Source organism: Typha latifolia, chromosome 5 (genome assembly GCF_019914945.1).
Source record: "Typha latifolia isolate L0001 chromosome 5, TyphaL0001v2, whole genome shotgun sequence".
Taxonomy (NCBI): domain Eukaryota; kingdom Viridiplantae; phylum Streptophyta; class Magnoliopsida; order Poales; family Typhaceae; genus Typha; species Typha latifolia.
In genome coordinates this window covers 9,782,690-9,809,518 of record NC_133090.1, presented here as the reverse complement: position 1 = coordinate 9,809,518, position 26,829 = coordinate 9,782,690, and the positions used below count along the sequence as shown (strand labels likewise).

At 43.4% G+C, this 26,829-nt stretch overlaps 8 protein-coding genes across 8 annotated transcripts; all 8 read left to right on the top strand.

Moving 5' to 3' along the window:
• Positions 1-2,827: 2,827 nt before the first annotated feature.
• Positions 2,828-4,136, top strand: LOC140789112 (agmatine coumaroyltransferase-2-like). Its single transcript, XM_073138719.1, has 2 exons — positions 2,828-2,938; positions 3,054-4,136. The coding sequence occupies exons 1-2, from the start codon at positions 2,828-2,830 to the stop codon at positions 4,134-4,136; spliced, it is 1,194 nt and encodes a 397-aa protein (XP_072994820.1).
• Positions 4,137-7,948: 3,812 nt separating this feature from the next.
• Positions 7,949-8,497, top strand: LOC140789111 (agmatine hydroxycinnamoyltransferase 1-like). Its single transcript, XM_073138718.1, has one exon. It carries the CDS (start codon positions 7,949-7,951, stop codon positions 8,495-8,497), a length of 549 nt encoding a protein of 182 aa, XP_072994819.1.
• Positions 8,498-8,552: 55 nt separating this feature from the next.
• On the top strand, positions 8,553-9,340 carry LOC140789109 (agmatine coumaroyltransferase-2-like). Its single transcript, XM_073138717.1, has 2 exons — positions 8,553-8,937; positions 8,991-9,340. The coding sequence occupies exons 1-2, from the start codon at positions 8,553-8,555 to the stop codon at positions 9,338-9,340; spliced, it is 735 nt and encodes a 244-aa protein (XP_072994818.1).
• Positions 9,341-13,066: 3,726 nt separating this feature from the next.
• LOC140789108 (agmatine coumaroyltransferase-2-like) lies at positions 13,067-14,455 on the top strand. The gene is made up of 3 exons (XM_073138716.1): positions 13,067-13,115; positions 13,177-14,052; positions 14,106-14,455. Exons 1-3 carry the CDS (start codon positions 13,067-13,069, stop codon positions 14,453-14,455), a joined length of 1,275 nt encoding a protein of 424 aa, XP_072994817.1.
• A 3,728-nt stretch (positions 14,456-18,183) lies between these two features.
• LOC140789107 (agmatine coumaroyltransferase-2-like) lies at positions 18,184-19,574 on the top strand. The gene is made up of 2 exons (XM_073138715.1): positions 18,184-19,108; positions 19,204-19,574. Exons 1-2 carry the CDS (start codon positions 18,184-18,186, stop codon positions 19,572-19,574), a joined length of 1,296 nt encoding a protein of 431 aa, XP_072994816.1.
• A 3,734-nt stretch (positions 19,575-23,308) lies between these two features.
• Positions 23,309-23,938, top strand: LOC140789106 (agmatine hydroxycinnamoyltransferase 1-like). The gene has a single exon (XM_073138714.1). The coding sequence runs from the start codon at positions 23,309-23,311 to the stop codon at positions 23,936-23,938; it is 630 nt and encodes a 209-aa protein (XP_072994815.1).
• Positions 23,939-24,164: 226 nt separating this feature from the next.
• Positions 24,165-24,699, top strand: LOC140789105 (agmatine coumaroyltransferase-2-like). Its single transcript, XM_073138713.1, has 2 exons — positions 24,165-24,414; positions 24,506-24,699. The coding sequence occupies exons 1-2, from the start codon at positions 24,165-24,167 to the stop codon at positions 24,697-24,699; spliced, it is 444 nt and encodes a 147-aa protein (XP_072994814.1).
• Positions 24,700-24,899: 200 nt separating this feature from the next.
• On the top strand, positions 24,900-25,688 carry LOC140789104 (agmatine coumaroyltransferase-2-like). The gene has a single exon (XM_073138712.1). It carries the CDS (start codon positions 24,900-24,902, stop codon positions 25,686-25,688), a length of 789 nt encoding a protein of 262 aa, XP_072994813.1.
• Positions 25,689-26,829: the final 1,141 nt, after the last annotated feature.

Here is a 26,829-nt window from a genome sequence, read left to right as displayed (position 1 = left end):
TCTCCTATAATTATTGTAACTGTATTTCGGATGGCCTCGATTAAAGTCCCTCTCTTGCGGAGTTTTTCCACCTCAATGGACAATTAGTGAAAGTAGATTGCTCCTTGTTGTCCTCAACTCAACATGGATCACTCGCTAAAGAAACTAGACATGTCCAATGTTCTTTAAGCTCCTTTAATGCTTCAGTAAATGATGGTACTCTAACCAAGTCGACTACCATCTAGTATCTTTTTTATAAGTGTGATAAAAATATTCTTGATTCTTAGTAGGAGATTCATCAAAGGAAACACTAAGTTTGACGAGATTTCTAGATTTTTCGTTATTGTTTTGCGTGATCTGCTCGAAGGCTCTAATCAGTTTGAACCAAACTTTTGCTCCTTAATCATTATGAATTAAAATCTGTAGCTTGATTTTGAATCGAGCAGGAATCATCATCCCCATAGAGAGCTCTCCAGTTTTTCTACTCAAGTGTTCCCTACCACTCCTTCCCCTCAAACCATGGATCCAAACTCGGATCAAAACTAATCACTAAATTTATAGCAGTTACAAGACTGACTTACAAAATAACCCGTCGATCCCCACGACGTTGTCTCTCTCGGTCTTACTCGTTAGAACTCATGATTCACCACTTCCCATGATTGATCTCCAATCTCAATAACCCTCGAGATTGATCCTTCATCTAGAAGACCCTTAAAATGAAAGTTTGGTACGTTGTAGAAGAGACAGACCTTGTTGATAGAAGAACGTTGTAACCTCAAAAACTCCTTATCAAAAGCAATCACCGACCTCCTTAGGATTAGGGCATCCCAATCCTTATATAGGTTAACAAGATAAGGCCAAATCCAAATCAAAACAGAACTCTTGGAAGCTCAAAAATTTGCATGGGCATTATGTAGGAAAGATCATTTTAAGAGGAAATGGTGGTGTCCACGAAGCAATTCGATAGCACGAAACGTGTATGACAGCTAATTAGGGAGAGGAGGTCAATTTCGTAATTGACATGCTGATTGATGGGACTACTAAGATTTAGAAACTAATAAGGGATGCGACGGTTCAATATATTCCACTCTATTTGTCGGCTTGGCATTGCTCAAGCTGGTTGAGGGCTAATAGGTGAGTTGTTATTCAATGAAGAACCATGCTCCTTCAGTGTACAACTTCTTTTACCAACATCTAGCTCAATCCCATCCCTAGCAGTTAATGCAAGAACAACCGAGGCCACATATGATGACACGTCCATGCAGTGCCAAACAGCCACAGACCCGTAGTGCCCCGCCCCTCCTCCTCCTCCTTCGGCAGCGGCAAGTAGCCACGGACCCTCGGTGCCCCACCCTTCCTCCTTCTCCTTCTTCTTCTTCTTCTTCGGCAGCGGCAAGCCGCCACAGTGCCCCGCCCCTCCTCCTCTTTTTCGGTAGCGGCAAGCAGCCATGGACCCGCGGTGTCCCGCCCCTCCTCCTCCTCCTCCTTTAGTAGTGGCAAGCAGCCACGGACCCCCGGTGCCCCGCCCCTCCTTCTCCTCCTCCTCCTCCTTCTTCTTCTTCTTCTTCAAGCGGCGCAAGCCGCAGCCGATGCCGCCTTGTCCTCCTTCGACAATGGCAAGCCGCCGTGCTGCCGTGCCTTGTCCTCCTCCTCCTCCTTCTTCTTCTTTTTCTTCTTTGGCTCGGCTTGGGGTCAATCTAGCTTGGCTCGGCTCGATCCGGCTTTACTTGAATGAGATTTAATGATAGGCTCATTTCAGGCTCATTTCAGGCTCGAGTTCGGCTCGAGTTGAGCCGAGCCGCGCCGAACCCAATTCTAAGGCTCGAAATTAATTTCAAGCCGAGCTCGAGCCGAGCCGTCTCGCTCGGGCTCGACTCATTTACATCCCTACGTGTAGTTCCCATCTTGTGAATAGCTTATCATACAAAGGAACCATTCGAGCAGAGAAAATAATTACTCACTTCCAACCCGTAAGGAATGGGCTTATCCACCGTTTGATTCATTGATAACATCACATGCTAGCTAATTGATGTATATATAGCAAAACTCCTAACCCATATATGTTAGTTAAATTTAATAGTTAACCAAGTGATCAATATGGGGTTAGTCGACTGTTATTCTGTTATGTTATGTAAAAGATAACGATATATTAACCATCAAATTAAGACTTTAACGAGCCATTGATTTAAAGTTTACATGTGTCTTTGCGACAAGCCCCACAATAGAGAGAAGAATATTAAATTGTTTGGGAGACGTGTCAGGTTACTCTGCTCAAGTATGAGGTAATCTTTTCTAATATTAATTGAAAAGGACATTATAAAAAGCACGAGCAATCATAAGGCAAGCAAGACCTGACCAGTTAAAAAATGTTTAAAAAAATATTGACTGGTCAATATATTACAGACCATTATTTCTTCTTCTTTCTTAGTGCAGATCGACTATTATTGAAATGGATCGAGACGACTTGCAGATTATTTGATGGGTTTGAACTTTTCAACGAAAAACATCTACTCTTGTAATCTTGTTTCAGACGGACGCCCCGTAAAATTGACCCCAGTTTAATCGAGAGCAATTAATACGTAGAGGAGGTATCACTATATAAATAGAAGCCTGCAAGGACCGCCCGAAAGCTTGAATGGGTCAATATATTACAATACAATCCTGCATTTTTTACTTGTTTCAACTGCTGCCAACTTTGACATGGGCACTTAATTCCTCACTATATAGTCCTTACTCACCCGACCCGCAAACATCACAACCAACACAACAAGCTTACATAGCCTTCTAACGAACACAGAAGTTATCATTTACCGAATTGTTACCAGAACTAGCTCGTCCAGGTTGAGAGATGGAAGTGAAGATAGAGAGTTCAAGACTCCTAAAGCCTGCCTACGAAGGTATTGATGATCCTCATTCCAGTACCACCCCTGAACTTGTTAAGTTGAGCCTCTTCGACAAGGTAACCGACGACGCCCACTTCGCTGCCATTTGCGCCTTCCGTGCACCCAACCCTCCCAACTCCGTGTGGGAGAGAAGCCTCGCAAAAGTCCTCACCACCTTCAAAGAGTGGGCAGGGAGACTCGGAGAGGGACGCCGATGGCAATCCTGCCATCATCCTCAATGACGAGGGAGTGAGATTCGTGGAGGCCTCGGTGGATGCAATCCACGACGATGTCATGACATCCGAGCCATCGCCGGCGTTGCTCAGCCTACACCCAAGCCCATGGGGTGTGGAGGAGTTGGCCCAGGTTCAACTCACACGTTTTGCCTGCGGAACACTCGTCGTGGGATTCACCTTCCACCACAAGCTTGGCGATGGCTACGGAACCACCCACTTCCTAGTCTCGTGGGCAAGCGCATGTCGAGGTGTGGACATCGGCTCAGGCCCAATGCATGACCGCACGAGTTTCTTCGCACCGCGAGACCCGCCTCAAATTGAATTTGAGCATCGTATGGCGGAGTACAGGCCCAAGGGAACTAGGTTCCTCTCCGGATACAAGCCGACGGAAGAGACAGTCGTTCACAGGGTTCACTTCACAAAAGAATTCATCGCCAAGCTGAAGGCCAAGGTCTCTTCAAGGGCTAATACCAAGTACAGCACATTCGAGAGCTTGATGGCTCACCTGTGGAGAACGGTGACGATGGCTCGCGGCGTTGAGGCCGGGGAGACTACCCGTCTTCGCATAGCCGTGAACGGCCGCCACAGGATGGACCCCGAGGTTCCTGAAGAGTATTTCGGCAACTTGGTCTTATGGGCATATTGCAGCAGCAAGGTTGGCGAGCTCGTCAATAGTCCGTTGCATTACGCGGCTGAGGTCATCCATAGCCAGGTCACCAGGTTGAATGATCGCTACTTTAGGTCCTTCGTAGACTTTGCGAGCTCCAAAGTAGTGGAGGAGGAGGATCTAGTACCGTTGACGGATCCGGATGCCGAGGCCTTGTATCCGGACGTGGACGTAAACAGTTGGCTAGGTTTTCGATGCGGTTCATGGACTTCGGTGGGGGCAAGCCTTTCTATTTCATTCCGTCCTACTTCCCCATGGAAGGACTGCTATTTGTCGTGCCTTCTTTCTTCGGAGAAGATGGAAGCGTTGATGCCTATGTGCCCTTATTTGAGAGCAAGCTTCCTACATTTCAAAACATTTGCTACTCCTTAGAAGATAAGATAGAGATGGAGACATACGGTAATAGCTGCAGTTTGGAGAAACCATTTGCTGCCTTGATGGCTGGCACTATTTGAACTTGAACAGGCCAAGTGAGAGGACGAGAAGTGCTGATGCAATAAGAATGATTCATTCTTTTGAATATGATAGATATGTTTTTTTTTTTTTTATCATCGTTAATGACAAACTATTCTAGTTAGGCATAGATGTCAAATAACAAGAAAAGAAGAATGGTTTTGTTTGTATTGTGCAATTCTGTAATTCTGTAATAGAAATCATTACTTTCGAATAATTTCATGAATGGAAATTAACATGTTTAAATATCTTCATCATAACTAACTACAATTTATCCAGATATGGAAGATGCTGGAAACAAATAAATGAACAAATTAATTTAATTGAACAATTGAAAGAAATTACTTCAGAGCTATTAGAATATGAATATAAAAATTACTATTCTTTATAGCTTAAGGTTTTAAAGTAGTTACTAAATTAACATAGTATCATAACTCGATATCACGGGTTGAATATATGCAATGCCCATCTTTGCCTAAAAGAAGTCAAGATTTAGGTCGGAGAACTAGAGCAATTCGCTGAAGTGGGTAGAAAATCTTGTAGATTATACTAAAATCGAATCGAAATTCTATTTAATTATTACTTGTGAAAATCTTGCTAGAGATATAGAAAATTTAGACTTTCTAAGTAACGAAGATATGAAAAGTTAAATCTAAATTAAAGTAATCGAGAAATGTCAAATCCTACTTGGTTTGAGAACCAAATTTGAATTGAAGCTAGAAGACCAAAAAAAAGTAACTTGAAAAATAAATCCAAAATAGTGTGGAAAACATGCCCAAGAATCTAGACATAATTTTTTCAAATATAAAAAATTCTCCTTTAGTGATCATTAAAGAGAAAAATAAATCACCCATCTAATCAATCTCTTGAGATAAATCTATTTCACTTCCAACAAAGTACAAGATTCTCCTATAATTATTGTAACTGTATTTCGGATGGCCTCGATTAAAGTCCCTCTCTTGCGGAGTTTTTCCACCTCAATGGACAATTAGTGAAAGTAGATTGCTCCTTGTTGTCCTCAACTCAACATGGATCACTCGCTAAAGAAACTAGACATGTCCAATGTTCTTTAAGCTCCTTTAATGCTTCAGTAAATGATGGTACTCTAACCAAGTCGACTACCATCTAGTATCTTTTTTATAAGTGTGATAAAAATATTCTTGATTCTTAGTAGGAGATTCATCAAAGGAAACACTAAGTTTGACGAGATTTCTAGATTTTTCGTTATTGTTTTGCGTGATCTGCTCGAAGGCTCTAATCAGTTTGAACCAAACTTTTGCTCCTTAATCATTATGAATTAAAATCTGTAGCTTGATTTTGAATCGAGCAGGAATCATCATCCCCATAGAGAGCTCTCCAGTTTTTCTACTCAAGTGTTCCCTACCACTCCTTCCCCTCAAACCATGGATCCAAACTCGGATCAAAACTAATCACTAAATTTATAGCAGTTACAAGATCGACTTACAAAATAACCCGTCGATCCCCACGACGTTGTCTCTCTCAGTCTTACTCGTTAGAACTCATGATTCACCACTTCCCATGATTGATCTCCAATCTCAATAACCCTCGAGATTGATCCTTCATCTAGAAGACCCTTAAAATGAAAGTTTGGTACGTTGTAGAAGAGACACCTTGTTGATAGAAGAACGTTGTAACCTCAAAAACTCCTTATCAAAAGCAATCACCGACCTCCTTAGGATTAGGGCATCCCAATCCTTATATAGGTTAACAAGATAAGGCCAAATCCAAATCAAAACAGAACTCTTGGAAGCTCAAAAATTTGCATGGGCATTATGTAGGAAAGATCATTTTAAGAGGAAATGGTGGTGTCCACGAAGCAATTCGATAGCACGAAACGTGTATGACAGCTAATTAGGGAGAGGAGGTCAATTTCGTAATTGACATGCTGATTGATGGGACTACTAAGATTTAGAAACTAATAAGGGATGCCGACGGTTCAATATATTCCACTCTATTTGTCGCCTTGGCATTGCTCAAGCTGGTTGAGGGCTAATAGGTGAGTTGTTATTCAATGAAGAACCATGCTCCTTCAAAGTACAACTTCTTTTACCAACATCTAGCTCAATCCCATCCCTAGCAGTTAATGCAAGAACAACCGAGGCCACATATGATGACACGTCCATGCAGTGCCAAACAGCCACAGACCCGTAGTGCCCCGCCCCTCCTCCTCCTCCTTCGGCAGCGGCAAGTAGCCACGGACCCTCGGTGCCCCACCCTTCCTCCTTCTCCTTCTTCTTCTTCTTCTTCGGCAGCGGCAAGCCGCCACAGTGCCCCGCCCCTCCTCCTCTTTTTCGGTAGCGGCAAGCAGCCATGGACCCGCGGTGTCCCGCCCCTCCTCCTCCTCCTCCTTTAGTAGTGGCAAGCAGCCACGGACCCCCGGTGCCCCGCCCCTCCTTCTCCTCCTCCTCCTCCTTCTTCTTCTTCTTCTTCAGCAGCTGCAAGCCGCAGCGATGCCGCCTTGTCCTCCTTCGACAATGGCAAGCCGCCGTGCTGCCGTGCCTTGTCCTCCTCCTCCTCCTTCTTCTTCTTTTTCTTCTTTGGCTCGGCTTGGGGTCAATCTAGCTTGGCTCGGCTCGATCCGGCTTTACTTGAATGAGATTTAATGATAGGCTCATTTCAGGCTCATTTCAGGCTCGAGTTCGGCTCGAGTTGAGCTGAGCCGCGCCTGAACTCCACCCTAAGGCTCGAAATTAATTTCAAGCCGAGCTCGAGCCGGAGCCGTCTCGCTCAGGCTCGACTCATTTACATCCCTACGTGTAGTTCCCATCTTGTGAATAGCTTATCATACAAAGGAACCATTCGAGCAGAGAAAATAATTACTCACTTCCAACCCGTAAGGAATGGGCTTATCCACCGTTTGATTCATTGATAACATCACATGCTAGCTAATTGATGTATATATAGCAAAACTCCTAACCCATATATGTTAGTTAAATTTAATAGTTAACCAAGTGATCAATATGGGGTTAGTCGACTGTTATTCTGTTATGTTATGTAAAAGATAACGATATATTAACCATCAAATTAAGACTTTAACGAGCCATTGATTTAAAGTTTACATGTGTCTTTGCGACAAGCCCCACAATAGAGAGAAGAATATTAAATTGTTTGGGAGACGTGTCAGGTTACTCTGCTCAAGTATGAGGTAATCTTTTCTAATATTAATTGAAAAGGACATTATAAAAAGCACGAGCAATCATAAGGCAAGCAAGACCTGACCAGTTAAAAAATGTTTAAAAAATATTGACTGGTCAATATATTACAGACCATTATTTCTTCTTCTTTCTTAGTGCAGATCGACTATTATTGAAATGGATCGAGACGACTTGCAGATTATTTGATGGGTTTGAACTTTTCAACGAAAAACATCTACTCTTGTAATCTTGTTTCAGACGGACGCCCCGTAAAATTGACCCCAGTTTAATCGAGAGCAATTAATACGTAGAGGAGGTATCACTATATAAATAGAAGCCTGCAAGGACCGCCCGAAAGCTTGAATGGGTCAATATATTACAATACAATCCTGCATTTTTTACTTGTTTCAACTGCTGCCAACTTTGACATGGGCACTTAATTCCTCACTATATAGTCCTTACTCACCCGACCCGCAAACATCACAACCAACACAACAAGCTTACATAGCCTTCTAACGAACACAGAAGTTATCATTTACCGAATTGTTACCAGAACTAGCTCGTCCAGGTTGAGAGATGGAAGTGAAGATAGAGAGTTCAAGACTCCTAAAGCCTGCCTACGAAGGTATTGATGATCCTCATTCCAGTACCACCCCTGAACTTGTTAAGTTGAGCCTCTTCGACAAGGTAACCGACGACGCCCACTTCGCTGCCATTTGCGCCTTCCGTGCACCCAACCCTCCCAACTCCGTGTGGGAGAGAAGCCTCGCAAAAGTCCTCACCACCTTCAAAGAGTGGGCAGGGAGACTCGGAGAGGACGCCGATGGCAATCCTGCCATCATCCTCAATGACGAGGGAGTGAGATTCGTGGAGGCCTCGGTGGATGCAATCCACGACGATGTCATGACATCCGAGCCATCGCCGGCGTTGCTCAGCCTACACCCAAGCCCATGGGGTGTGGAGGAGTTGGCCCAGGTTCAACTCACACGTTTTGCTCCGCGGAACACTCGTCGTGGGATTCACCTTCCACCACAAGCTTGGCGATGGCTACGGAACCACCCACTTCCTAGTCTCGTGGGCAAGCGCATGTCGAGGTGTGGACATCGGCTCAGGCCCAATGCATGACCGCACGAGTTTCTTCGCACCGCGAGACCCGCCTCAAATTGAATTTGAGCATCGTATGGCGGAGTACAGGCCCAAGGGAACTAGGTTCCTCTCCGGATACAAGCCGACGGAAGAGACAGTCGTTCACAGGGTTCACTTCACAAAAGAATTCATCGCCAAGCTGAAGGCCAAGGTCTCTTCAAGGGCTAATACCAAGTACAGCACATTCGAGAGCTTGATGGCTCACCTGTGGAGAACGGTGACGATGGCTCGCGGCGTTGAGGCCGGGGAGACTACCCGTCTTCGCATAGCCGTGAACGGCCGCCACAGGATGGACCCCGAGGTTCCTGAAGAGTATTTCGGCAACTTGGTCTTATGGGCATATTGCAGCAGCAAGGTTGGCGAGCTCGTCAATAGTCCGTTGCATTACGCGGCCGAGGTCATCCATAGCCAGTCACCAGGTTGAATGATCGCTACTTTAGGTCCTTCGTAGACTTTGCGAGCTCCAAAGTAGTGGAGGAGGAGGATCTAGTACCGTTGACGGATCCGGATGCCGAGGCCTTGTATCCGGACGTGGACGTAAACAGTTGGCTAGGGTTTCCGATGCGGTTCATGGACTTCGGTGGGGGCAAGCCTTTCTATTTCATTCCGTCCTACTTCCCCATGGAAGGACTGCTATTTGTCGTGCCTTCTTTCTTCGGAGAAGATGGAAGCGTTGATGCCTATGTGCCCTTATTTGAGAGCAAGCTTCCTACATTTCAAAACATTTGCTACTCCTTAGAAGATAAGATAGAGATGGAGACATACGGTAATAGCTGCAGTTTGGAGAAACCATTTGCTGCCTTGATGGCTGGCACTATTTGAACTTGAACAGGCCAAGTGAGAGGACGAGAAGTGCTGATGCAATAAGAATGATTCATTCTTTTGAATATGATAGATATGTTTTTTTTTTTATCATCGTTAATGACAAACTATTCTAGTTAGGCATAGATGTCAAATAACAAGAAAAGAAGAATGGTTTTGTTTGTATTGTGCAATTCTGTAATTCTGTAATAGAAATCATTACTTTCGAATAATTTCATGAATGGAAATTAACATGTTTAAATATCTTCATCATAACTAACTACAATTTATCCAGATATGGAAGATGCTGGAAACAAATAAATGAACAAATTAATTTAATTGAACAATTGAAAGAAATTACTTCAGAGCTATTAGAATATGAATATAAAAATTACTATTCTTTATAGCTTAAGGTTTTAAAGTAGTTACTAAATTAACATAGTATCATAACTCGATATCACGGGTTGAATATATGCAATGCCCATCTTTGCCTAAAAGAAGTCAAGATTTAGGTCGGAGAACTAGAGCAATTCGCTGAAGTGGGTAGAAAATCTTGTAGATTATACTAAAATCGAATCGAAATTCTATTTAATTATTACTTGTGAAAATCTTGCTAGAGATATAGAAAATTTAGACTTTCTAAGTAACGAAGATATGAAAAGTTAAATCTAAATTAAAGTAATCGAGAAATGTCAAATCCTACTTGGTTTGAGAACCAAATTTGAATTGAAGCTAGAAGACCAAAAAAAGTAACTTGAAAAATAAATCCAAAATAGTGTGGAAAACATGCCCAAGAATCTAGACATAATTTTTTCAAATATAAAAATTCTCCTTTAGTGATCATTAAAGAGAAAAATAAATCACCCATCTAATCAATCTCTTGAGATAAATCTATTTCACTTCCAACAAAGTACAAGATTCTCCTATAATTATTGTAACCGTATTTCGGATGGCCTCGATTAAAGTCCCTCTCTTGCGGAGTTTTTCCACCTCAATGGACAATTAGTGAAAGTAGATTGCTCCTTGTTGTCCTCAACTCAACATGGATCACTCGCTAAAGAAACTAGACATGTCCAATGTTCTTTAAGCTCCTTTAATGCTTTCAGTAAATGATGGTACTCTAACCAAGTCGACTACCATCTAGTATCTTTTTTATAAGTGTGATAAAAATATTCTTGATTCTTAGTAGGAGATTCATCAAAGGAAACACTAAGTTTGACGAGATTTCTAGATTTTTCGTTATTGTTTTGCGTGATCTGCTCGAAGGCTCTAATCGCCTTGAACCAAACTTTTGCTCCTTAATCATTATGAATTAAAATCTGTAGCTTGATTTTGAATCGAGCAGAATCATCATCCCCATAGAGAGCTCTCCAGTTTTTCTACTCAAGTGTTCCCTACCACTCCTTCCCCTCAAACCATGGATCCAAACTCGGATCAAAACTAATCACTAAATTTATAGCAGCTTACAAGATCGACTTACAAAATAACCCGTCGATCCCCACGACGTTGTCTCTCTCGGTCTTACTCGTTAGAACTCATGATTCACCACTTCCCATGATTGATCTCCAATCTCAATAACCCTCGAGATTGATCCTTCATCTAGAAGACCCTTAAAATGAAAGTTTGGTACGTTGTAGAAGAGACAGACCTTGTTGATAGAAGAACGTTGTAACCTCAAAAACTCCTTATCAAAAGCAATCACCGACCTCCTTAGGATTAGGGCATCCCAATCCTTATATAGGTTAACAAGATAAGGCCAAATCCAAATCAAAACAGAACTCTTGGAAGCTCAAAAATTTGCATGGGCATTATGTAGGAAAGATCATTTTAAGAGGAAATGGTGGTGTCCACGAAGCAATTCGATAGCACGAAACGTGTATGACAGCTAATTAGGGAGAGGAGGTCAATTTCGTAATTGACATGCTGATTGAGGGGACTACTAAGATTTAGAAACTAATAAGGGATGCTGACGGTTCAATATATTCCACTCTATTTGTCAGCTTGGCATTGCTCAAGCTGGTTGAGGGCTAATAGGTGAGTTGTTATTCAATGAAGAACCATGCTCCTTCAAAGGTACAACTTCTTTTACCAACATCTAGCTCAATCCCATCCCTAGCAGTTAATGCAAGAACAACCGAGGCCACATATGATGACACGTCCATGCAAAGCCAAACAGCCCACGGCACCCGTAGTGCCCCGCCCCTCCTCCTCCTCCTTCTTCGCAGCGGCAAGTAGCCACGGACCCTCGGTGCCCCACCCTTCCTCCTTCTCCTTCTTCTTCTTCTTCTTCGGCGGCAAGCCGCCACAAAGCCCCGCCCCTCCTCCTCTTTTTCGGTAGCGGCAAGCGACCATGGACCCGCGGTGTCCCGCCCCTCCTCCTCCTCCTCCTTTAGTAGTGGCAAGCAGCCACGGACCCCGTGCCCCGCCCTCCTTCTCCTCCTCCTCCTCCTTCTTCTTCTTCTTCTTCAGCCAGCCGCAAGCCGCAGCGATGCCGCCTTGTCCTCCTTCGACAATGGCAAGCCGCCGTGCCGCCGTGCCTTGTCCTCCTCCTCCTCCTTCTTCTTCTTTTTCTTCTTTGGCTCGGCTTGGGGTCAATCTAGCTTGGCTCGGCTCGATCCGGCTTTACTTGAATGAGATTTAATGATAGGCTCATTTCAGGCTCATTTCAGGCTCGAGTTCGGCTCGAGTTGAGCCGAGCCGCGCCCGAACCCACCCTAAGGCTCGAAATTAATTTCAAGCCGAGCTCGAGCCGGAGCCGTCTCGCTCGGGCTCGACTCATTTACATCCCTACGTGTAGTTCCCATCTTGTGAATAGCTTATCATACAAAGGAACCATTCGAGCAGAGAAAATAATTACTCACTTCCAACCCGTAAGGAATGGGCTTATCCACCGTTTGATTCATTGATAACATCACATGCTAGCTAATTGATGTATATATAGCAAAACTCCTAACCCATATATGTTAGTTAAATTTAATAGTTAACCAAGTGATCAATATGGGGTTAGTCGACTGTTATTCTGTTATGTTATGTAAAAGATAACGATATATTAACCATCAAATTAAGACTTTAACGAGCCATTGATTTAAAGTTTACATGTGTCTTTGCGACAAGCCCCACAATAGAGAGAAGAATATTAAATTGTTTGGGAGACGTGTCAGGTTACTCTGCTCAAGTATGAGGTAATCTTTTCTAATATTAATTGAAAAGGACATTATAAAAAGCACGAGCAATCATAAGGCAAGCAAGACCTGACCAGTTAAAAAATGTTTAAAAAATATTGACTGGTCAATATATTACAGACCATTATTTCTTCTTCTTTCTTAGTGCAGATCGACTATTATTGAAATGGATCGAGACGACTTGCAGATTATTTGATGGGTTTGAACTTTTCAACGAAAAACATCTACTCTTGTAATCTTGTTTCAGACGGACGCCCCGTAAAATTGACCCCAGTTTAATCGAGAGCAATTAATACGTAGAGGAGGTATCACTATATAAATAGAAGCCTGCAAGGACCGCCCGAAAGCTTGAATGGGTCAATATATTACAATACAATCCTGCATTTTTTACTTGTTTCAACTGCTGCCAACTTTGACATGGGCACTTAATTCCTCACTATATAGTCCTTACTCACCCGACCCGCAAACATCACAACCAACACAACAAGCTTACATAGCCTTCTAACGAACACAGAAGTTATCATTTACCGAATTGTTACCAGAACTAGCTCGTCCAGGTTGAGAGATGGAAGTGAAGATAGAGAGTTCAAGACTCCTAAAGCCTGCCTACGAAGGTATTGATGATCCTCATTCCAGTACCACCCTGAACTTGTTAAGTTGAGCCTCTTCGACAAGGTAACCGACGACGCCCACTTCGCTGCCATTTGCGCCTTCCGTGCACCCAACCCTCCCAACTCCGTGTGGGAGAAAGCCTCGCAAAAGTCCTCACCACCTTCAAAGAGTGGGCAGGGAGACTCGGAGAGGACGCCGATGGCAATCCTGCCATCATCCTCAATGACGAGGGAGTGAGATTCGTGGAGGCCTCGGTGGATGCAATCCACGACGATGTCATGACATCCGAGCCATCGCCGGCGTTGCTCAGCCTACACCCAAGCCCATGGGGTGTGGAGGAGTTGGCCCAGGTTCAACTCACACGTTTTGCTCGCGGAACACTCGTCGTGGGATTCACCTTCCACCACAAGCTTGGCGATGGCTACGGAACCACCCACTTCCTAGTCTCGTGGGCAAGCGCATGTCGAGGTGTGGACATCGGCTCAGGCCCAATGCATGACCGCACGAGTTTCTTTGCACCGCGAGACCCGCCTCAAATTGAATTTGAGCATCGTATGGCGGAGTACAGGCCCAAGGGAACTAGGTTCCTCTCCGGATACAAGCCGACGGAAGAGACAGTCGTTCACAGGGTTCACTTCACAAAAGAATTCATCGCCAAGCTGAAGGCCAAGGTCTCTTCAAGGGCTAATACCAAGTACAGCACATTCGAGAGCTTGATGGCTCACCTGTGGAGAACGGTGACGATGGCTCGCGGCGTTGAGGCCGGGGAGACTACCCGTCTTCGCATAGCCGTGAACGGCCGCCACAGGATGGACCCCGAGGTTCCCGAAGAGTATTTCGGCAACTTGGTCTTATGGGCATATTGCAGCAGCAAGGTTGGCGAGCTCGTCAATAGTCCGTTGCATTACGCGGCGAGGTCATCCATAGCCAGGTCACCAGGTTGAATGATCGCTACTTTAGGTCCTTCGTAGACTTTGCGAGCTCCAAAGTAGTGGAGGAGGAGGATCTAGTACCGTTGACGGATCCGGATGCCGAGGCCTTGTATCCGGACGTGGACGTAAACAGTTTGCTAGGGTTTCCGATGCGGTTCATGGACTTCGGTGGGGGCAAGCCTTTCTATTTCATTCCGTCCTACTTCCCCATGGAAGGACTGCTATTTGTCGTGCCTTCTTTCTTCGGAGAAGATGGAAGCGTTGATGCCTATGTGCCCTTATTTGAGAGCAAGCTTCCTACATTTCAAAACATTTGCTACTCCTTAGAAGATAAGATAGAGATGGAGACATACGGTAATAGCTGCAGTTTGGAGAAACCATTTGCTGCCTTGATGGCTGGCACTATTTGAACTTGAACAGGCCAAGTGAGAGGACGAGAAGTGCTGATGCAATAAGAATGATTCATTCTTTTGAATATGATAGATATGTTTTTTTTTTTTTTATCATCGTTAATGACAAACTATTCTAGTTAGGCATAGATGTCAAATAACAAGAAAAGAAGAATGGTTTTGTTTGTATTGTGCAATTCTGTAATTCTGTAATAGAAATCATTACTTTCGAATAATTTCATGAATGGAAATTAACATGTTTAAATATCTTCATCATAACTAACTACAATTTATCCAGATATGGAAGATGCTGGAAACAAATAAATGAACAAATTAATTTAATTGAACAATTGAAAGAAATTACTTCAGAGCTATTAGAATATGAATATAAAAATTACTATTCTTTATAGCTTAAGGTTTTAAAGTAGTTACTAAATTAACATAGTATCATAACTCGATATCACGGGTTGAATATATGCAATGCCCATCTTTGCCTAAAAGAAGTCAAGATTTAGGTCGGAGAACTAGAGCAATTCGCTGAAGTGGGTAGAAAATCTTGTAGATTATACTAAAATCGAATCGAAATTCTATTTAATTATTACTTGTGAAAATCTTGCTAGAGATATAGAAAATTTAGACTTTCTAAGTAACGAAGATATGAAAAGTTAAATCTAAATTAAAGTAATCGAGAAATGTCAAATCCTACTTGGTTTGAGAACCAAATTTGAATTGAAGCTAGAAGACCAAAAAAAGTAACTTGAAAAATAAATCCAAAATAGTGTGGAAAACATGCCCAAGAATCTAGACATAATTTTTCAAATATAAAAAATTCTCCTTTAGTGATCATTAAAGAGAAAAATAAATCACCCATCTAATCAATCTCTTGAGATAAATCTATTTCACTTCCAACAAAGTACAAGATTCTCCTATAATTATTGTAACTGTATTTCGGATGGCCTCGATTAAAGTCCCTCTCTTGCGGAGTTTTTCCACCTCAATGGACAATTAGTGAAAGTAGATTGCTCCTTGTTGTCCTCAACTCAACATGGATCACTCGCTAAAGAAACTAGACATGTCCAATGTTCTTTAAGCTCCTTTAATGCTTCAGTAAATGATGGTACTCTAACCAAGTCGACTACCATCTAGTATCTTTTTTATAAGTGTGATAAAAATATTCTTGATTCTTAGTAGGAGATTCATCAAAGGAAACACTAAGTTTGACGAGATTTCTAGATTTTTCGTTATTGTTTTGCGTGATCTGCTCGAAGGCTCTAATCAGTTTGAACCAAACTTTTGCTCCTTAATCATTATGAATTAAAATCTGAGCTTGATTTTGAATCGAGCAGAATCATCATCCCCATAGAGAGCTCTCCAGTTTTTCTACTCAAGTGTTCCCTACCACTCCTTCCCCTCAAACCATGGATCCAAACTCGGATCAAAACTAATCACTAAATTTATAGCAGTTACAAGACTCGACTTACAAAATAACCCGTCGATCCCCACGACGTTGTCTCTCTCGCCTTACTCGTTAGAACTCATGATTCACCACTTCCCATGATTGATCTCCAATCTCAATAACCCTCGAGATTGATCCTTCATCTAGAAGACCCTTAAAATGAAAGTTTGGTACGTTGTAGAAGAGACAGACCTTGTTGATAGAAGAACGTTGTAACCTCAAAAACTCCTTATCAAAAGCAATCACCGACCTCCTTAGGATTAGGGCATCCCAATCCTTATATAGGTTAACAAGATAAGGCCAAATCCAAATCAAAACAGAACTCTTGGAAGCTCAAAAATTTGCATGGGCATTATGTAGGAAAGATCATTTTAAGAGGAAATGGTGGTGTCCACGAAGCAATTCGATAGCACGAAACGTGTATGACAGCTAATTAGGGAGAGGAGGTCAATTTCGTAATTGACATGCTGATTGATGGGACTACTAAGATTTAGAAACTAATAAGGGATGCTGACGGTTCAATATATTCCACTCTATTTGTCAGCTTGGCATTGCTCAAGCTGGTTGAGGGCTAATAGGTGAGTTGTTATTCAATGAAGAACCATGCTCCTTCAGTGTACAACTTCTTTTACCAACATCTAGCTCAATCCCATCCCTAGCAGTTAATGCAAGAACAACCGAGGCCACATATGATGACACGTCCATGCAGTGCCAAACAGCCACAGACCCGTAGTGCCCCGCCCCTCCTCCTCCTCCTTCGGCAGCGGCAAGTAGCCACGGACCCTCGGTGCCCCACCCTTCCTCCTTCTCCTTCTTCTTCTTCTTCTTCGGCAGCGGCAAGCCGCCACAGTGCCCCGCCCCTCCTCCTCTTTTTCGGTAGCGGCAAGCAGCCATGGACCCGCGGTGTCCCGCCCCTCCTCCTCCTCCTCCTTTAGTAGTGGCAAGCAGCCACGGACCCCCGGTGCCCCGCCCCCTCCTTCTCCTCCTCCTCCTCCTTCTTCTTCTTCTTCTTCAGCAGCTGCAAGCCGCAGCGATGCCGCCTTGTCCTCCTTCGACAATGGCAAGCCGCCGTGCTGCCGTGCCTTGTCCTCCTCCTCCTCCTTCTTCTTCTTTTTCTTCTTTGGCTCGGCTTGGGGTCAATCTAGCTTGGCTCGGCTCGATCCGGCTTTACTTGAATGAGATTTAATGATAGGCTCATTTCAGGCTCATTTCAGGCTCGAGTTCGGCTCGAGTTGAGCTGAGCCGCGCCTGAACCCAATTCTAAGGCTCGAAATTAATTTCAAGCCGAGCCTGAGCCGGAGCCGTCTCGCTCAGGCTCGACTCATTTACATCCCTACGTGTAGTTCCCATCTTGTGAATAGCTTATCATACAAAGGAACCATTCGAGCAGAGAAAATAATTACTCACTTCCAACCCGTAAGGAATGGGCTTATCCACCGTTTGATTCATTGATAACATCACATGCTAGCTAATTGATGTATATATAGCAAAACTCCTAACCCATATATGTTAGTTAAATTTAATAGTTAACCAAGTGATCAATATGGGGTTAGTCGACTGTTATTCTGTTATGTTATGTAAAAGATAACGATATATTAACCATCAAATTAAGACTTTAACGAGCCATTGATTTAAAGTTTACATGTGTCTTTGCGACAAGCCCCACAATAGAGAGAAGAATATTAAATTGTTTGGGAGACGTGTCAGGTTACTCTGCTCAAGTATGAGGTAATCTTTTCTAATATTAATTGAAAAGGACATTATAAAAAGCACGAGCAATCATAAGGCAAGCAAGACCTGACCAGTTAAAAATGTTTAAAAAAATATTGACTGGTCAATATATTACAGACCATTATTTCTTCTTCTTTCTTAGTGCAGATCGACTATTATTGAAATGGATCGAGACGACTTGCAGATTATTTGATGGGTTTGAACTTTTCAACGAAAAACATCTACTCTTGTAATCTTGTTTCAGACGGACGCCCCGTAAAATTGACCCCAGTTTAATCGAGAGCAATTAATACGTAGAGGAGGTATCACTATATAAATAGAAGCCTGCAAGGACCGCCCGAAAGCTTGAATGGGTCAATATATTACAATACAATCCTGCATTTTTTACTTGTTTCAACTGCTGCCAACTTTGACATGGGCACTTAATTCCTCACTATATAGTCCTTACTCACCCGACCCGCAAACATCACAACCAACACAACAAGCTTACATAGCCTTCTAACGAACACAGAAGTTATCATTTACCGAATTGTTACCAGAACTAGCTCGTCCAGGTTGAGAGATGGAAGTGAAGATAGAGAGTTCAAGACTCCTAAAGCCTGCCTACGAAGGTATTGATGATCCTCATTCCAGTACCACCCCTGAACTTGTTAAGTTGAGCCTCTTCGACAAGGTAACCGACGACGCCCACTTCGCTGCCATTTGCGCCTTCCGTGCACCCAACCCTCCCAACTCCGTGTGGGAGAGAAGCCTCGCAAAAGTCCTCACCACCTTCAAAGAGTGGGCAGGGAGACTCGGAGAGGACGCCGATGGCAATCCTGCCATCATCCTCAATGACGAGGGAGTGAGATTCGTGGAGGCCTCGGTGGATGCAATCCACGACGATGTCATGACATCCGAGCCATCGCCGGCGTTGCTCAGCCTACACCCAAGCCCATGGGGTGTGGAGGAGTTGGCCCAGGTTCAACTCACACGTTTTGCTGCGGGAACACTCGTCGTGGGATTCACCTTCCACCACAAGCTTGGCGATGGCTACGGAACCACCCACTTCCTAGTCTCGTGGGCAAGCGCATGTCGAGGTGTGGACATCGGCTCAGGCCCAATGCATGACCGCACGAGTTTCTTCGCACCGCGAGACCCGCCTCAAATTGAATTTGAGCATCGTATGGCGGAGTACAGGCCCAAGGGAACTAGGTTCCTCTCCGGATACAAGCCGACGGAAGAGACAGTCGTTCACAGGGTTCACTTCACAAAAGAATTCATCGCCAAGCTGAAGGCCAAGGTCTCTTCAAGGGCTAATACCAAGTACAGCACATTCGAGAGCTTGATGGCTCACCTGTGGAGAACGGTGACGATGGCTCGCGGCGTTGAGGCCGGGGAGACTACCCGTCTTCGCATAGCCGTGAACGGCCGCCACGAGGATGGACCCCGAGGTTCCCGAAGAGTATTTCGGCAACTTGGTCTTATGGGCATATTGCAGCAGCAAGGTTGGCGAGCTCGTCAATAGTCCGTTGCATTACGCGGCGAGGTCATCCATAGCCAGTCACCGGGTTGAATGATCGCTACTTTAGGTCCTTCGTAGACTTTGCGAGCTCCAAAGTAGTGGAGGAGGAGGATCTAGTACCGTTGACGGATCCGGGATGCCGAGGCCTTGTATCCGACGTGGACGTAAACAGTTGGCTAGGGTTTCCGATGCGGTTCATGGACTTCGGTGGGGGCAAGCCTTTCTATTTCATTCCGTCCTACTTCCCCATGGAAGGACTGCTATTTGTCGTGCCTTCTTTCTTCGGAGAAGATGGAAGCGTTGATGCCTATGTGCCCTTATTTGAGAGCAAGCTTCCTACATTTCAAAACATTTGCTACTCCTTAGAAGATAAGATAGAGATGGAGACATACGGTAATAGCTGCAGTTTGGAGAAACCATTTGCTGCCTTGATGGCTGGCACTATTTGAACTTGAACAGGCCAAGTGAGAGGACGAGAAGTGCTGATGCAATAAGAATGATTCATTCTTTTGAATATGATAGATATGTTTTTTTTTTATCATCGTTAATGACAAACTATTCTAGTTAGGCATAGATGTCAAATAACAAGAAAAGAAGAATGGTTTTGTTTGTATTGTGCAATTCTGTAATTCTGTAATAGAAATCATTACTTTCGAATAATTTCATGAATGGAAATTAACATGTTTAAATATCTTCATCATAACTAACTACAATTTATCCAGATATGGAAGATGCTGGAAACAAATAAATGAACAAATTAATTTAATTGAACAATTGAAAGAAATTACTTCAGAGCTATTAGAATATGAATATAAAAATTACTATTCTTTATAGCTTAAGGTTTTAAAGTAGTTACTAAATTAACATAGTATCGTAACTCGATATCACGGGTTGAATATATGCAATGCCCATCTTTGCCTAAAAGAAGTCAAGATTTAGGTCGGAGAACTAGAGCAATTCGCTGAAGTGGGTAGAAAATCTTGTAGATTATACTAAAATCGAATCGAAATTCTATTTAATTATTACTTGTGAAAATCTTGCTAGAGATATAGAAAATTTAGACTTTCTAAGTAACGAAGATATGAAAAGTTAAATCTAAATTAAAGTAATCGAGAAATGTCAAATCCTACTTGGTTTGAGAACCAAATTTGAATTGAAGCTAGAAGACCAAAAAAAAGTAACTTGAAAAATAAATCCAAAATAGTGTGGAAAACATGCCCAAGAATCTAGACATAATTTTTTCAAATATAAAAAATTCTCCTTTAGTGATCATTAAAGAGAAAAATAAATCACCCATCTAATCAATCTCTTGAGATAAATCTATTTCACTTCCAACAAAGTACAAGATTCTCCTATAATTATTGTAACCGTATTTCGGATGGCCTCGATTAAAGTCCCTCTCTTGCGGAGTTTTTCCACCTCAATGGACAATTAGTGAAAGTAGATTGCTCCTTGTTGTCCTCAACTCAACATGGATCACTCGCTAAAGAAACTAGACATGTCCAATGTTCTTTAAGCTCCTTTAATGCTTGAGTAAATGATGGTACTCTAACCAAGTCGACTACCATCTAGTATCTTTTTTATAAGTGTGATAAAAATATTCTTGATTCTTAGTAGGAGATTCATCAAAGGAAACACTAAGTTTGACGAGATTTCTAGATTTTTCGTTATTGTTTTGCGTGATCTGCTCGAAGGCTCTAATCAGTTTGAACCAAACTTTTGCTCCTTAATCATTATGAATTAAAATCTGTAGCTTGATTTTGAATCGAGCAGGAATCATCATCCCCATAGAGAGCTCTCCAGTTTTTCTACTCAAGTGTTCCCTACCACTCCTTCCCCTCAAACCATGGATCCAAACTCGGATCAAAACTAATCACTAAATTTATAGCAGTTACAAGACTGACTTACAAAATAACCCGTCGATCCCCACGACGTTGTCTCTCTCAGTCTTACTCGTTAGAACTCATGATTCACCACTTCCCATGATTGATCTCCAATCTCAATAACCCTCGAGATTGATCCTTCATCTAGAAGACCCTTAAAATGAAAGTTTGGTACGTTGTAGAAGAGACAGACCTTGTTGATAGAAGAACGTTGTAACCTCAAAAACTCCTTATCAAAAGCAATCACCGACCTCCTTAGGATTAGGGCATCCCAATCCTTATATAGGTTAACAAGATAAGGCCAAATCCAAATCAAAACAGAACTCTTGGAAGCTCAAAAATTTGCATGGGCATTATGTAGGAAAGATCATTTTAAGAGGAAATGGTGGTGTCCACGAAGCAATTCGATAGCACGAAACGTGTATGACAGCTAATTAGGGAGAGGAGGTCAATTTCATAATTGACATGCTGATTGAGGGGACTACTAAGATTTAGAAACTAATAAGGGATGCTGACGGTTCAATATATTCCACTCTATTTGTCAGCTTGGCATTGCTCAAGCTGGTTGAGGGCTAATAGGTGAGTTGTTATTCAATGAAGAACCATGCTCCTTCAGTGTACAACTTCTTTTACCAACATCTAGCTCAATCCCATCCCTAGCAGTTAATGCAAGAACAACCGAGGCCACATATGATGACACGTCCATGCAGTGCCAAACAGCCACAGACCCGTAGTGCCCCGCCCCTCCTCCTCCTCCTTCGGCAGCGGCAAGTAGCCACGGACCCTCGGTGCCCCACCCTTCCTCCTTCTCCTTCTTCTTCTTCTTCTTCGGCAGCGGCAAGCCGCCACAGTGCCCCGCCCCTCCTCCTCTTTTTCGGTAGCGGCAAGCAGCCATGGACCCGCGGTGTCCCGCCCCTCCTCCTCCTCCTCCTTTAGTAGTGGCAAGCAGCCACGGACCCCCGGTGCCCCGCCCTCCTTCTCCTCCTCCTCCTCCTCCTTCTTCTTCTTCTTCTTCAGCCAGCTGCGCAAGCCGCAGCGATGCCGCCTTGTCCTCCTTCGACAATGGCAAGCCGCCGTGCTGCCGTGCCTTGTCCTCCTCCTCCTCCTTCTTCTTCTTTTTCTTCTTTGGCTCGGCTTGGGGTCAATCTAGCTTGGCTCGGCTCGATCCGGCTTTACTTGAATGAGATTTAATGATAGGCTCATTTCGGGCTCATTTCAGGCTCGAGTTCGGCTCGAGTTGAGCCGAGCCGCGCCTCGAACCCAATTCTAAGGCTCGAAATTAATTTCAAGCCGAGCTCGAGCCGGAGCCGTCTCGCTCGAGGCTCGACTCATTTACATCCCTACGTGTAGTTCCCATCTTGTGAATAGCTTATCATACAAAGGAACCATTCGAGCAGAGAAAATAATTACTCACTTCCAACCCGTAAGGAATGGGCTTATCCACCGTTTGATTCATTGATAACATCACATGCTAGCTAATTGATGTATATATAGCAAAACTCCTAACCCATATATGTTAGTTAAATTTAATAGTTAACCAAGTGATCAATATGGGGTTAGTCGACTGTTATTCTGTTATGTTATGTAAAAGATAACGATATATTAACCATCAAATTAAGACTTTAACGAGCCATTGATTTAAAGTTTACATGTGTCTTTGCGACAAGCCCCACAATAGAGAGAAGAATATTAAATTGTTTGGGAGACGTGTCAGGTTACTCTGCTCAAGTATGAGGTAATCTTTTCTAATATTAATTGAAAAGGACATTATAAAAAGCACGAGCAATCATAAGGCAAGCAAGACCTGACCAGTTAAAAAATGTTTAAAAAATATTGACTGGTCAATATATTACAGACCATTATTTCTTCTTCTTTCTTAGTGCAGATCGACTATTATTGAAATGGATCGAGACGACTTGCAGATTATTTGATGGGTTTGAACTTTTCAACGAAAAACATCTACTCTTGTAATCTTGTTTCAGACGGACGCCCCGTAAAATTGACCCCAGTTTAATCGAGAGCAATTAATACGTAGAGGAGGTATCACTATATAAATAGAAGCCTGCAAGGACCGCCCGAAAGCTTGAATGGGTCAATATATTACAATACAATCCTGCATTTTTTACTTGTTTCAACTGCTGCCAACTTTGACATGGGCACTTAATTCCTCACTATATAGTCCTTACTCACCCGACCCGCAAACATCACAACCAACACAACAAGCTTACATAGCCTTCTAACGAACACAGAAGTTATCATTTACCGAATTGTTACCAGAACTAGCTCGTCCAGGTTGAGAGATGGAAGTGAAGATAGAGAGTTCAAGACTCCTAAAGCCTGCCTACGAAGGTATTGATGATCCTCATTCCAGTACCACCCCTGAACTTGTTAAGTTGAGCCTCTTCGACAAGGTAACCGACGACGCCCACTTCGCTGCCATTTGCGCCTTCCGTGCACCCAACCCTCCCAACTCCGTGTGGGAGAGAAGCCTCGCAAAAGTCCTCACCACCTTCAAAGAGTGGGCAGGGAGACTCGGAGAGGACGCCGATGGCAATCCTGCCATCATCCTCAATGACGAGGGAGTGAGATTCGTGGAGGCCTCGGTGGATGCAATCCACGACGATGTCATGACATCCGAGCCATCGCCGGCGTTGCTCAGCCTACACCCAAGCCCATGGGGTGTGGAGGAGTTGGCCCAGGTTCAACTCACACGTTTTGCCCGCGGAACACTCGTCGTGGGATTCACCTTCCACCACAAGCTTGGCGATGGCTACGGAACCACCCACTTCCTAGTCTCGTGGGCAAGCGCATGTCGAGGTGTGGACATCGGCTCAGCCCAATGCATGACCGCACGAGTTTCTTTGCACCGCGAGACCCGCCTCAAATTGAATTTGAGCATCGTATGGCGGAGTACAGCCCAAGGGAACTAGGTTCCTCTCCTGGATACAAGCCGACGGAAGAGACAAATTCACGGGGTTCACTTCACAAAAGAATTCATCGCCAAGCTGAAGGCCAAGGTCTCTTCAAGGGCTAATACCAAGTACAAAGACATTCGAGAGCTTGATGGCTCACCCGTGGAGAACGGTGACGATGGCTCGCGGCGTTGAGGCCGGGAGACTACCCGTCTTCGCATAGCCGTGAACGGCCGCCACAGGGATGGACCCCGAGGTTCCCGAAGAGTATTTCGGCAACTTGGTCTTATGGGCATATTGCAGCAGCAAGGTTGGCGAGCTCGTCAATAGTCCGTTGCATTACGCGGCCGAGGTCATCCATAGCCAGGTCACCGGGTTGAATGATCGCTACTTTAGGTCCTTCGTAGACTTTGCGAGCTCCAAAGTAGTGGAGGAGGAGGATCTAGTACCGTTGACGGATCCGGGATGCCGAGGCCTTGTATCCGGACGTGGACGTAAACAGTTGGCTAGGGTTTCCGATGCGGTTCATGGACTTCGGTGGGGGCAAGCCTTTCTATTTCATTCCGTCCTACTTCCCCATGGAAGGACTGCTATTTGTCGTGCCTTCTTTCTTCGGAGAAGATGGAAGCGTTGATGCCTATGTGCCCTTATTTGAGAGCAAGCTTCCTACATTTCAAAACATTTGCTACTCCTTAGAAGATAAGATAGAGATGGAGACATACGGTAATAGCTGCAGTTTGGAGAAACCATTTGCTGCCTTGATGGCTGGCACTATTTGAACTTGAACAGGCCAAGTGAGAGGACGAGAAGTGCTGATGCAATAAGAATGATTCATTCTTTTGAATATGATAGATATGTTTTTTTTTTATCATCGTGGGCAAGCGCATGTCGAGGTGTGGACATCGGCTCAAGCCCAATGCATGACCGCACGAGTTTCTTCGCACCCCGAGACCCGCCTCAAATTGAATTTGAGTATCGTATGGCGGAGTACAGGCCCAAGGGAACTAGGTTCCTCTCCGGATACATGCCGACGGAAGAGACAGTCGTTCACAGGGTTCACTTCACAAAAGAATTCATCGCCAAGCTGAAAGCCAAGGTCTCTTCAAGGTCTAATACCAAGTACAGCACATTCGAGAGCTTAATGGCTCACCTGTGGAGGACGGTGACGATGGCTCGCGGCGTTGAGGCCGGGGAGACCACCCGCCTTCGCATAGCCGTGAACGGCCGCCACAGGATGGACCCTGAGGTTCCTGAAGAGTATTTCGGCAACTTGGTCTTATGGGCATATTGCAGCAGCAAGGTTGGTGAGCTCATCAATAGTCCGTTGCATTACGCGGCTGAGGTCATCCATAGCCAAGTCACCAGGTTGAATGATCGCTACTTTAGGTCCTTCATAGACTTTGCGAGCTCCAAAGTAGTGGAGGAGGAGGATCTAGTACCGTTGACGGATCCGGATGCCGAGGCCTTGTATCCGGACGTGGACGTAAACAGCTGGCTAGGGTTTCCAATGCGGTTCATGGACTTCGGTGGTGGCAAGCCTTTCTATTTCATTCCGTCCTACTTTCCCATGGAAGGGCTGCTATTTGTCGTGCCTTCTTTTTTCGGAGAAGATGGAAGCGTTGATGCCTATGTGCCATTATTCGAGAGAAATCTTCCTACTTTCCAGAATATTTGTTACTCCTTGGATGATAAGATTGAGACCCAGACTTATGGTAACAGCTGCAGTTTGGAGAAACCAGTTGCTGCCCTGACGGCTAGCACTAGTTGAACATGAACAAGCCAAGTGAGAGGACGTCAAGTGCTAATGCAATACGAATGATTAATTTTTTTGAATAGAATAGTTGTGTTTTTTTTATCCTTGTTAATGGCAAACATTACTAGTTTGAGATTTATGTCTGAGAAAATGAAAAAGAAAATTTGTTTTGTTGTATTCTGTAGTACTGTAATAGAAATCTTTTCTTTTGAATAAATTCATGAATGAAAATTATTTGGATTAACATGTTTAAATATCGTCATCACAAATAACTACAATTTATCCAGATATGGAAGATATTAGAAAAAAATAAATCAACAAACAAATTTAATTGAACAATTGAAAGCAATCACCTGACGCGAAGGAAATTACGTTGAACAATTGTAATAAATAATTTCATCATAACTTACTACTATTTAATCGAACAATTGAAAAAAAAAAATTTCATTTGGTTGGGGTCGTTCGACACCATAGCCAGTGGGTAAAGAAAGAAGGAAATTACGTTGTTCCCGCATCATCCATCCATTTGAACGGAAGCATTTGCCATCATAGCCGCCACTATTGCTTGGAGTTTTAATTGACTTCAGAGAATATCTTGAGAATATGCTCCCAACTATGAAACCACAGTTTGCAAGCAACTTTCCAATGTTCTCCAAGTCATCCTGACAACATGAAACCCATAGATTTTTTAGTTGAATTTGATCGGTAAACGAGGTATACTTTATTGTCTTCCTCATCTCACTGCAACCCATAAGAATGAGGCATGTCATCTTTACAAAGAATAAGTTATCATAATTATTTGTGAATTAATAACTGTTGTGCTTAAAGCCAAATAGATGGAAGGTAGCAGAAGTAAATCTAACACATTTAAACTCTTCAATGGAATAGTAATGGACAAATGCAATCAATTTGGGAAAAACTCAAATATGATACTAATTATAGAGAAATAGCAATCAAATATTTCTAAATAGGTATTGAAAACCCTATTAGAAATAATCACAAAATATAAAAAAAATAAAGAGAAAAATAAGATTTATGTGGTTCGGTAATATGCCTATATCCATGGGGTGGAACAATCTTCCATCTGCAATGCAAATCTAAGTATCAAAGAGTTTTCTCAATTCTAATCTCCCTCAATATAATGGTGGTTAACTCT